General features: G+C 43.2%; 1 protein-coding gene across 1 annotated transcript in view; it reads right to left on the bottom strand.

Moving 5' to 3' along the window:
- CLASP1 (cytoplasmic linker associated protein 1) overlaps positions 1-13,041 on the bottom strand; it is a 241,921-nt gene that overhangs the window by 157,454 nt on the left and 71,426 nt on the right. Inside the window, exon 6 of the mRNA XM_021719081.1 lies at positions 7,168-7,265. Within this exon, the coding sequence (XP_021574756.1) occupies positions 7,168-7,265 (98 nt within the window). The remainder of the gene's footprint in view (positions 1-7,167; positions 7,266-13,041) is intronic.

Consider the following 13,041-nt stretch of genomic DNA (forward strand, 5'->3'; position numbering starts at 1 on the left):
GTAGAAAGATGTGCATATAGGTCAATGGGACAGAACTGAGAGTCCAAAAAGAAATCCTTACATTGGCGATCAACTGATTTTCAACAAAGGTCCCATGAAAATTCCATGAGTATCAAAACCATAATGAGATAAACATTATTACAATTAGTAGGAGAAACACACATACACACACAAACAGAAAATATAAAGTGTTAGGTCAGGCGTGGTGGCTCATGCTTGTAATTCCAGCATTTTGGGAGGTCAAGGCAGGCAGATTGCTTGAGCCCAGGAGTTGAAGACCGGCCTGGGCAGCATAGCAAAACCTTGTCTCTACAAAAAGAAATTAAAAAATTAGCCAGGCTTGGTGGCGCACATCTGTAATCCTAGCTACTTGGGATGCTGAGTGGAAGGACTGCCTGAGCCCAGGAGGTTGAAGCTGCCATGAGGTGTGGTGGTCGTGACCAAACCTCTATACTCCAGCCTGGGTGATAGAGTGAAACCCCAGCTTGAAAGGATGAGAGGAAGGAAGGAAATATAAAGTACGAAGAGGATGTGGAAAAATCAGAATTCTGTGCACTGCTGCTGGAATGCAAAAATGGTACAATTTCTATGGACAACAATATGACAGGTCCTCTAAAGATGAACATATGGTCTAAAATATATACCCACTTTTGGGTATATAACCAAAAGAACTGGGGAAAGATATCTGAGCAGTTGTGTTCATAGTAGCATTATTCACAATATCTAAAAAGTAGAAGCAAACCAAGTGTCCGTTGATGATAAATGGATAAACAAAACACACATAAAATGGAGTATTTAGCCTTGAAAAGGAAGGAAATTCAGCCAGGCCTGGTGGTTCATGCTTGTAATCCCAGCACTTTGGAAGGCCTAGGTAGGAGGACTGCTTGAGTCTAGGAGTTCAAGACCAGGCCAGGCAACATAGCGAGTCCTCACAGCCACAAAAAAACCTGCCAACCAGGGTGGTGCACACAGGTAGTCCCAGCTACTTGGGAGACTGAGAAAGAAGAATCACCTGAGCCTAGAAAGTCACAGCTGCAGCGAGCCATGACCGTGCCACTGCCCTCCAGCCTGGGTGACAGAGTGGGACCCTGACTTAAAAAAATTTTAAAAAAAAGAAGGAAATACTAACACACACCATGACATTGATTAAAATTGAAAATACTATGGTAAGTAAAAGAAGGTAGTAACAAAGGACGCATATTGTAAAATTTAGCTTGTATGAAATGTCTATAATGGGTAAATCCACAGAAATAAAAAGTAGAATAAAAAGGAAGGAAGGAATGAAAAATGCATTTCAATGGGCAGAGTGTTTTTTAATGGGGTGATAAAAATGTTCAACTGGAGAGCAGTGATGGTAGCACAACTTTGTGAGTATATTAAAAATCACTAAATTGTACATTATAAAAAGGAAAGAGTTTTAGTATGGTACGGTATGTGTGGTTTTAAGGAAGCTCTTATTGGAGGAAAAAAGCAAACAGGATGCTATAAAAAGTGAACAAAAAAAGAGATCTTAGTAATTAAAATTAGAACAGGAAAATCTTTAAAAATCAAATACCCAAGAGAATGGTGTGAAGGAAAATTTGAGAAAAATCTGTGAGAAGACAGGAACAAAACTATGAAAATATAAATGGGGGAGAACTAAAGTCAGAGAACAATTCCAAGTGCTCATAATATACTTTTATGAATATAAAGTTATATTTTTAAGAAATATGCCCAGAACTGAATGACATGAGTTTCCAGACTAAAAAGCCTTCCCGGGTGCCCAGCATGGCAAATGAAAATGGTCTCACACAAGATCCACATTATAAAGTTTCAGTCAACACGGGGGAACAAAGAGAGGACATTACAACCTTCTTAAACAAATCAAAGTCATCTACATAAGATGAAGGATCAGAATGACTTTGGACTTTTCAATAAAAAAAACTGGTAGTTGGAACACAACGGGGCATTAGCTTTAACATTTTAGATGAAAACAGTTTCCGGTCCAGATTCTACACTATCCATGTCAGGACAGGAGAAAAGATATTCTCAGACACAAAACATTTTCCTTCTCCACACCTTTTCTCAGAAGTGGAGAACACGCACTGTTAAAAGAGAGAGTGCACCAAGACAGAAAAGACCCGATCTCCAAGAAAAGGCACGTGCACCTGCAGAGCAAGGTAAAGTGAAGCCCCAGGATGAAGCCAAAGAGATACGCACATCAGGATGATGGGTGTGTAAGCGGCAGTGCAGGCAGCGAGTCCAGGTTGAAGCAGGTTAAAGGACTTACACAAATTGGCCGAGAGGTTAATAAGTAGAAAGTACCAGTGCGTAACAGGTACCTAGACAACTATGCAAACACAGGAAAATAAGTATTCAGGAAAAATAGATGGTTGTGAGAAAAGTTAAACATAGTTCATCAAATTTTTTTTTTTTTTTTTTTTGAGTTGGAGCCTCACTCTGTCGCCCAGACTGGAGTGCAGGGGCCGCTCCCAGCCACCGCAGCCTCGACCCGCTGGGCTCCGGCGATCCTTCTGCCTTAGCCTTCCAATTAGCAGAAACTACAGGCACACACTACTACACCCTGCTAGTTTTTTGATTTACTGTAGAGATGAGGTCTCGCCAAGTTGCCCAGGCGGGTCTCGAACCCGCAGGCTCAGGCAACCCACTCACCTCAGCCTCCCAAAGTGCGGGATTACAGGCTGAACCACCGAGCCCGGCTGAAGTTCATCAAGTATGGACAGGGAGTTGTGTATAGCACACATAATCATAATATAAACTGGATACTTTCCTTACCAAAATTAAAATATAATTACATTTGGTAGATGTGGCGCTCACAGGAGAACCTGAGGAAGGCTCGTAGGAAAAAGAGCTCGGAGGAAATCCACGCCCACAGTGGAAAGTGAAGTTGTTTTAGTGCCCAAAAACCCCAAAACAAAAAAAACTATTAAACAGTAAGGCATGCACATTATGAGAGCAGTAAATAGCAAAAAATTCAATGAAAACTTGACAGTGTTTGTCTCTGAGGAGCAGAAAATGGCAGAAGGGGTGAGGCATTCCCTTTTTTTAAACGTATCTTATGAACTGGTTGAAACTCTACATTTATAAATGTCTATGACTATACATATATATAAAAAAAAAAATGAGAGGGATAACCCTGATCAATGTTTCCTCTGCTTTCGCCTTGGGTCCTCTCTACATTAAAGCTTTAGCAAGTTAAAAAATCAAAAAGTACCAATTTTCCCTTTTGAAAACAATCACTAAGAAATAATACCTAGTGAATGTTTACAAATGTTTAAAATAGCTAGCAAAAAAGTAACTATTCTGAAACCTGCTTTAAAACACAGGCTCACAATGTAAGTTAATAAGTAGTTACAGTGAATCAGATGACATATTCAGCTCTGTCTATAAGTTAAAGTATCCTTAGGTTTTAAGTCACTGCTTTTTATAAGTCTGGTTCCCAAGTGATGGTCCCAGAAAGAAGGTAATATCTGTGACTGGTCTTTTTTTCAAAGTTCTAAAAACTAGGCCGGGTGTGGTAGCTTAAGCCTATAATCCCAGCACTTTGGGAGACTAAGGTGAGGGAATTGCCTGAGCCTACGGGTTTGAGAACAGCCTGGGCAACTTGGCAAGACCTCATCTCTACAGTAAATCAAAAAATTAGCCAGGCATGGTAGCACGCACTGCATTTCCACCTACTTGGAAGGGTGAGGCGGAAGGATCACCTGAGCCCAGCAGGTCGACGCTGGGGTGGCTGTGAGCATGCCACTGCATTCCAGGCTGGGTGATGGAGTGAGACTCCATCTCATAAAAATTTTAAAAATAAAAAATAAAGTATGTTATTGACTAAAAATATTTTCTAGAAGATTCAATGGGATGAGAGTAAATGTCAAAGTATGCAGAAAGTACGTCTACGAAATTAAGTAACAGAGTTAGATGATTTACATTTCATTGAGTTGTAAGGCATGGCTCACAGAGTATCACACAATTCCATGATATGATTGATAGTTACAAGTTAATTATGTAGTTGCTTTCTGAACAGATGTACATGAACTGTGACAACAACACATATAAAACCACGTAAAATCAAATACTCTACACCTCTGGGGCATCACCAGAGATCCCATGTGGGTAGAGATTCTCTAATACGAAGATTTTGCTGATTTTGTTGATTTATCTCCACCTTATTAGCTGGTTCAGTATGATTTTAACCAACAGATGACAAGACTTAACAACACAACTGCCCTAAACCCTAATCCAAGGTCCTCCAAAGCGAAGTTGGGTAGTGTATAAGTCTCTTTTCCCAACCGAGAAATGGACAAAGAAAACTGCTGTTCAAATGAGATTACTACTCTCACTATTTAAGTCACTTAGCTGATATTATTAAGGCAATCTTTTTTTTTTTTTTTTACCACATATTGCTTAGAGATATAATTAATTTTATTCTTTCAATAAAGTACTCTCTTGGTGAACAAAATCTTAAAAGGAAATTTTAATTCAGCACTAAATCCAAGTTTTGGAAAACATTAAACAAATTCTATAGTATTTTATTAGCTCTACAGAATATTACTAAGTTGAAAAATCTACTATGGTCACAAAATTACCAAAAAAAAAAAATCTAAAACAATGCAAGAGAAATCTGGAATATTCAAGTAATTCAGTCATCCATACGGCATCCATATAGCATATACTGAATTTCTCTGATACTTTAAAAGCCTCGTTCCACTTGGACACATCCCGAACAAAATAAAGGTGGTAACCAAAGACCCTGCTCCTCAGAGCACTAGATCTTGTAACAAATACAAAGAAACATGAAGTTTCTAATGTCTGCCATAGTGTTACAATATGAACATGAAGGATGTGACTTCATTTCCCTAGGACCATCCCCTCCATCTTGGTCCAGAGTTTTTAGGAAGGATTACAGGTAATATGAGATCGCAGAAATGTTCATTCCTATTCAGAGGCCCAAGTGTTTTTGTCGCTCCCTTTTAAATATTAAAAACAAAAAAGGGGGGCAACCCCTTCGGGTTCCCTCCCACTGTGGGAGCTTTTCTGTCCTCTTCATAAATCCTGCTTTCTCACTCATAAACCAAAAACGGAAACAAAAGGAAGACAGCAAAGGAAGAACTCATGAAACACTCGACTAAGAGGCTGCAAAAGGTGCCTTCAGCCACAATTTTGTCATCAAGGCCTCTGGGTTGGGGGTCTTCAAGACCACTTCCGGTTTAATAGCTCGTTATCAAGATAGCATAGTTACACTCACAGCTGTGACTTATCACAGTACAAGGATATGCCAAGCAGAAACAGGAAAGGAACAAGGGTAAGTCCAGAGGAAACCAGGCACAAGCTCCCTAGAGTGTCTCCTGATGGAGTCTCACAGGACACACTCAAGCCCCAGCACCAAGTGTCACAACCCAAGTGAGATGATTTTGCCTTCCAGGAATGCTTAGAGGCTCTGTGCCCCAGAGGTACATTACATACCAAGATGCCAAACTCCCAGAAGGAAAGCAGGTATTCAGCTTTGCAAAGTTTGAACACAGTGAGCCACTCTTGTCCTGTTCTCTGAGAAGGGTAGGAACCCTCTGAAAGTCCACATTTCCAGACTTTTGTAAGGACAGCAGTCTCTGGTCTGCCACATTACTTCTTTTCTGCACTCACCTCTCTAGATCTGGGTTTCACCACATCATTTCCCCCCGGATCTGCCAGCTTGCTGTGGTTACCTTCCAACAAGACACAGGAAGCCCCAGTGGTGAGATGGAAACTGGGTGAGAAGCTGGGCTCATGGCCTGGGGCCACCGTGAGCTGCACAGCACAGTATGATGTCATCCCTGGGGCAGGCAAGGGTTTCACTCTCAAGACCTGTTTTCCCAACAATGGTGGTGACCTCATCATTAAACAGCCCTCACCCTTGAGCCTCCACCTTCCTTGCTCATCTGTGCCCTCCAATTTTCCCCAAGAGACTGTTTAGTATGTAAGTTCTTTTTTCTCCTAAGTGCTTGAATCACTATACATTCAAAGACCAGAAGGGTGAGACTCCTAAAATGCCAGAATTAAAAAAAACACACACAAAAAAACCATTCTCATAGATTGGCTTTTGTAAAAAACATAAAAAAATAGTTTATTTCCATCTAATCATCTTGCACACAGCACGGGGTCCCAGTGAGAACAACACTGAGGTCAGGCTACTCTCTGCAACAAGGACGCACAGCCCCCGCCCCCGCTCATGAAGCCCCGCTGGAGAGTCTGGGATCCACTTCCGTAATGCCTGCCAGAGGAGCATGAAGACAGAGGGCTCCTGCAAATTTCAGTGTTCCATCCTATTTCCAAATGCCTGTGCTCCATAAACTCCTTTGTGAAACAGGGTAGACAAAATTAAAAGGCATATCAGAAGAACAGTTTCAATCTTCACGAACTCTTCCTAGCCATGTAATCTCTCAAAAGTTATTGCGTGTCTGGGCCCCTGCTATTTTTATGGCTCAATGACAGGCTATACAAGCTGCTCTATCAGTCTACTCCAGTTCTAACTGTCCAGAATTTCCACATCACTTTTCCATCAAAGAAATGAGCCATGCTAAGGGTTTGGAATTCACATGATGTAAATTTCTCCATCATAGATAAAATTATAATATCCAATTGTTACATCATTAATATTTTAGCTATAACAAAGACACACTCGTGGACTCAAGTTGTCTTGGGTCTCATGAGACGCTGATCCCCTTGCCTTGGCTTCTATGCATTGAAAATGACACGAATGAACAGAAAACATGTTTTCCAGAGTTGCAGCTTATGAATTTCTATCCAGACTCATTCTGGAATGGCTTCATTCAAAAAAATATATTCTAAGCACCTGTATACTAAGTACTGTGAGGATACAGATACAGATATAGAATCATAGACTTAGAATCAGTGTTGAGTTTTTTAACACGAATTGCTTTTAAATGTGCTTCTAAAGTCAATATGTGGCATGGGACCCGGCCAGATGTTAGGGTGAGGAAGTCTTGCTGCTGAGGAAGTGGAATGGTGGGGAACTGGCATAAAGGCGGAAGGAGATCTCCAACCAACAATCCTCTGACAATATATTCTTTGAGTAAAATTACCATAACAAAAAAAGCAGTGCAAACCAAGACGTTAAATGGAAAAGGATCGGGGGGGAAAAGAGCAGAAGAAAGGAAAAAAGTCTGAACTCACCGGGACTGTGGCAATCCTTTTTTACTGAGATCTGCCCTCACACGTTCTCCTACATGTCTGTAAATTTCCACTAAGCTGTTTATTGCTGCATCTCGAACCTAGATGTAAAAGAAGAGATCTTACAGCTGCTCTGTGTCATTCCCCAGGACCTCCTGCTGGGACACAACAGGCCACACACCACCCCAAATTGTCATGTGAACACAATTCCTCATAAACATTTGTCTAGACAAAGCCGTGTCTGGCAGTTTTCACTCCACAGATACAAGCCACAGGGTAGAAAAAATGTAGGTCTCCATCCCTGTGTGCATGTTAAAACCCACATCCCTCAGTTCTTTCCATTCTTTAAAATGATTTCAGGAAAATAGAATTTCTCAGACCATCTTTCCAAAACAGAAGACAATACTACAAATAAATGAATTATACCAAAGTAAAACACCTCGTAAAGCACTCTGTATTTAAGTCAATTAAATAAATATTTAATGAGCAACAAAAAAATAAATAGTACAAACTACACAGAGCCCCGTATTTAAGAAGCTCACTGCCTCCCAAAGGTGATGAAAGAGTCCTAAAAGTCTACACTCAATACAAGGCAGGATGCAATAAACGTTACTGAAGAGCAGAAAGAGGTCACATAGCTTAAAGGAGGAGCAATCGTATCAGGACGTTTCAAAAAACACTTTGTGGAAGAGCAAGGAAGAAGTACAAAAGCAGACATGCACGGCACATGCTTCGGGCGCTACTGCACCAGGTTGGCCAGACACGAATATGAACACAAAATCAGGCATAGGAGACAGGAAGAATTTTTTTTTCAAAACTTGGGGACATTTAAATACAGAGTATATATTAAACAACATCATTTTATCAGTGTTAAATGGTGTCAAAATGTCATGTGATTACATAAGAAAATATCTTTGTTATTAGATGACATACACTAATGTATCTAAGGACAAAAATACGAGGAGAAACCAACACAAAACCTGGAACTTACTGATAAAAAATTGCATATTTATTCTTTTTTTTTTTTGAGTTGGAGTCTCACTCTGTCGCCCAGACTGGAGTGCAGTGGCCGCTGGGCCTCGACCGGCTGGGCTCCGGCAATCCTTCCACCTCAGCCTTCCGAGTAGTCGGAATTACAGGCATGCACAACCACGCCCGGCTGAATTTTTTTTTTTTTTGATTTATTGTAGAGATGAGGTCTCGCTGCCCAGGCGGGTCTCGAACCTGCAGGCTCAGGCAATCCACACACCTCAGTCTCCCAAAGCGCTGGGATTACAGGCTGAGCCACCGAGCCCGGTGCATATTTATTCTTACATGTTTAAACTTCAGTCACCCTCAAAGAATGCTCCATTTGATACAATATACCTATCAAGATGCTTTTTCCACTGCTCAAAACAGTTTTGTTTCGCTTTGTTTTTGAGTGGGAGTCCCACTCTGTTGTCCAGGCTGTAGTAGTGCAGTGGCACTCACGGCTACCACAGCCTCAACTTGCTGGGCTCAGGCAATCCTTCCACCTCAGCCTTCCAAGTAGCTGAGACTACAGGCGCGGATCACAATGCCCGGCTAATTTTTACTTTATTATAGAGACTAGATCTCGCCATGTTGCCCAAGCTGGTCTCGAACCCTTGGGCTTAGGCAATCTTCTCGCCTCCACCTCCCAAAGTGTCAGAAACAATTCTAAGACTTCTTCAATTCTGATGACTTTTAGTGCTTCTGATGCTTTTTATTTCACCTCTTCCACATCAGTAAAACGTTTCCCTTTGAGAATTTTTCCCATTCAGGGAAACAAAACAAGAGGAGCTCAAGACAAGACTTGGTGAATCAGGAGAGTGGGGCATGGGGCCATGCTGTTTTTGGTCAAAAACTGCAGAATATCAATGTGGAATGAGCAGGCGTGTTGTCATGGTGGAAGAACCAGGCACCTGTTCGCCACACTAGGGGCGTTTCCTCCGCAAACCGTGAAACAATCTTTTCAAAATGTCCACCAGATAAAAACTTTGGTTGACCGTTTGATCCGGAGGAACAAATTCCAAGTATACTACAAAGGATCCACCCTCCAAAAGATAGTTCCGGTTTTCTCTGGGTCCTCCCTTGAATCATTATATCTCCATGTCATTCTCAAACGGTTCAAGAAAAAAGTATATGTCTATATGTGTATGCATGCACGTACATACAGAGATATGGGACAAAAGCGACAAAACGTTCGCCGGTAAATACAGGTGTTCACTATAATGCTATTTAAATTTTTCTGTAGGCTTAGAATTTTGCAAATAAAAAGGCACGAAGAAATTTTCCTAAACATAAAATGAAGCCAAGGCCAAGTGATACGGGATGGTTAGGCTTAATTCAGCAGGCAAAGATAGGAGAACATCAGGCAAAGATAGGAGAACATCAAAGTCATGGAGAGTGAAGGAGAGAAGAAAGAAGCAGAGATACAAATAACAACTTGCGATATGGAACACCCACAGGCTACTCTTTGATTTTATGTGTTATGTGATAGGTGACTTTACTCATAATATTCCCCCTTTCTGGTGGAAAAAGACAAATCCTAGGCGACATTATCTTGTCACTCAAAACCTTGCGCTACAAACTGAATCGCGTTCCTGCTAAATTCAAATGCTGAAGCCATAACTCCCCCATGTGACTGTATGTGGAGATAGGGCCTGTGAGGAGGTAATTAAAGTTAGATTCTATTATAACGGTGGGGCACTGAAATAGAGTGCTAGTGTCCTTGTAAGAGAAACCAGGGAGTTGTACATACACAAAGAAGGGGTCACAGAAGCACAGGTGAGATGGCAGTAGCCTGCAAGCAAGGTGGAGAGCATGCACCAGAACCTGACCACGCCTAAACCTGATCTCAGCCTTCCAGCCTCCAGAACGATGAGAAAACTAATTTCTATTGTTTAAGCCACTCCATCTATGGCATTTTGCTATCAGTTTATTTTGGGAAAGAAAGAATTTCCAATGTTAGGAAACATTTTTACATCGAAACACACATATATTACAAAAGTAGTCAATGCCATTGAGTCCTGACTATTATTACACTGCCTTTGTGTACTTTCTCGTGATAACATCTGCTCAGAGCAAATCTCACTGGGTGATTTCCTTAAGGAACAACCAATACCCAGTTAGCTACTTCAAAAGTTTAGGCCATAAACAGTTTAAAGACACTTAGTGGAAAAATTACTAGCTTTAGTGTCAAACAAGTAGACCCAAGAACCTACTTGGCCATTGGTTTAAGCCACGTCACCATAGACAAAACACGAAAACTCTTTTATAGTCTTGACTTCCTCCTCTGTAAATTGAGAACCGCCCCCGAGGACTGAAAGACATAACAGGGTCGGGCTTGGTAGCTCAGCCTGTAACCCCAGCACTTTGGGAGGCCGAAGTGAAGGGATTGTCTGAACTGGTGGGTTCGAGACCCGCCTGGGCAACTTGGCGAGACCTCTTCTACAATAAAGCAAAAATTAGCTGGGCGTGGTAGCGTGCGCCTGTAGTTCTAGCTACTTGGAAGGCTGCGGCGGAAGGATCACCGGAGTCCAGTAGGTGGAGGCTGCGGTGGTCGTGAGCGTGCCACTGCACTCCAGTCTGAGTGACAGAGTGAGACTCCAACTCAAAAAAAAAAAGAAAGACATAACAGTTTTGCCCAACAGATATTTAAGTACCTCAGGCTCACCACCAAAAGGTATCCTAAAACTTCAGGCCATTAGAACCGCAGCAAGACAAGAGTCTCACGTATATGAAGCACTCCCTGCCAGGCTGTTTCTGTATGCTTTACAGGATCTGAGGCCTCCAACATCTAGTCATGTTGTTCCTTCCTTTCCTACAGGGCCACTGTTTTCTGTGACAGAGAGGAGGGCGTGGGGTCTGGCGAGGTTAGTCACCAGCCTAAGGCCCACAGCTGGAAAACGACAGAGTGAGGCTCTGAACCCCCAGCTCACTGCCGGCAGGCCCACATTCTTCTCACCTTGCTGTACTGCACCCCAATGTAGGCATCAAATCAGGGCTTCTCACACAGCAAAAACTCAGAGGAGGGCTTCAGCTCTGGGGTGAGGGAACAGGGAGGCAGTCTGTAAACTGATGAGACTCTAAGCCCACACTGACCTAGAGCTCAGCGAGCCACACCTCAGAGAGTGCAGCCCAGGAACCACCCGGACAGCACCTCAGCTGGGGTCCCGCAATCCCACCCAGCTCCCAGGCTGCAGTGTGGCAGGCAGCGTGGCAGCTCTGCCAATCCCACAGCACAGACGTTCCTTCTCCCTGCCCTCCTGAGTGCTGTCAGCACAGCCAGTCCCGCTAAGGAGAGCAGAGCATCGGCAGTCTCGAGATGTGACAAGACGTTTTAGGCTCTGAGGATTTGAACTCCTCAGCAAGACAGATGGTATTCGGATGGGAGGCCCTTAGGATGCAATCCCCTGTCTGCTTACAGTGCTAGCTGGGGAGCCCTGAGATGACACCCAAGGTTTGCAGGCAAAACTTGAGTCTTTCTTATCTAATAAAGGGACTTCCTGCTGGGCAGGATGTCTCAGACTGCTAGTGCCTCTGTCACAGTCACTGTCCCAGTCTCTTCATCCACAAGCACAGGCTTGTGCTGGAATCCACACCTCCAGGAAGACCTGCTCTCAGCTCCGGAGGTAAATCCTCCTTAGTGCACAGCCATCATATGATCCCAGTCCCTTCCCAGAGACTAGGTCATCCAGGGGCATGGGATGTAACTCTCCTGAAACATGAGGGGAATCTGGAGAAAAGCTTCTGGAAAACATCTCTCTTCTCTTGGAAAAAGACATTTGGGAAAAGTGAACACTGGCTGGGAATCTGATGATATGAAAGAATTGCTCATTCTTGGGGACAGGGGTGGCAATAGTATTAAGATTATGTTTTAGAAGAAAAAGGGTCCTTATCTTTTAGAGTGCTTAAAAATTAAATAAACAATGCCTAAGGTTTGCTTCTAAATAGTCTAAACTTTGCTTCAAAATAACGGGGTGGAGGAGGCAAAACAGACAAAATTACATCGGTCTTATCTGATCAGCTGCTGAGGCTGGTTGGCTGCACACGGGATGCCCAATGTCACCCTCACGCTACTGTACACGCCTGAGACCTTCAATTCGAAAAGCCGAGAAGGAAGGAGGGCTCGGGAAGCCTCCCTTGCAGGCCGGCCCTGCATGCAAGCATGGCCACACCCACCGCTGCATCTGCAAAGGCAGCGCAGAGGCAATACCCTAGCCAAGAAAGCCAAGACTTTGAGGCTAAGGGCACCACTGGGCTAAGAACCAACCCCAGATGGGCCCTATTCCAAGCTCCTCATTGTGCAGGACAATAATTTCTCCACTGCTCTAGCAATTCTGAGTCTTCAGCTGCTTGTAGCCAAAAGCATCCTAATCCACACACTCCATCCATCTGTGGACCACTCTGAGGAGCTTCTAGGGGCTTCCCCTGATCTGCGTCACTCTGTACTCAACTACTATGAAACAAATGCACATCCTTTCAGATGGGAGTGATATGCAGAGCTCATTATAAACGCGACATCAGTGCCTGCCTGGAGAGCTGTGAGAGGATTCTCCACACATTCGCTGCAGGGACGTGGCAAGCTAGAGGCTGGGCGGTATATCAACTGCCGAGTGCAGACACGGTGCAGACACGGTGTCCTCTCTGGTCTAAGACTTAGACAGCAACGAAGGGAAAGTCACTCAAACAGTTAAGGAGCATCTGGGACTGCAATGAGGAACAAGTCATAGTCCTGGCTCTGCAGGTAGCAGGCAAGACTGATGAAAAACCAAAGGCAGGAGCAAAAGCACATGCAACCTACATACTACCCCAGAAGCAGGAATGATTAACTTGATTAGTATCAGCGCGCCCCGCCCCAGGCCCGTCCCGGGC

Source organism: Carlito syrichta, unplaced genomic scaffold (genome assembly GCF_000164805.1).
Source record: "Carlito syrichta isolate Samal-C Ts95f unplaced genomic scaffold, Tarsius_syrichta-2.0.1 Scaffold314115, whole genome shotgun sequence".
Taxonomy (NCBI): domain Eukaryota; kingdom Metazoa; phylum Chordata; class Mammalia; order Primates; family Tarsiidae; genus Carlito; species Carlito syrichta.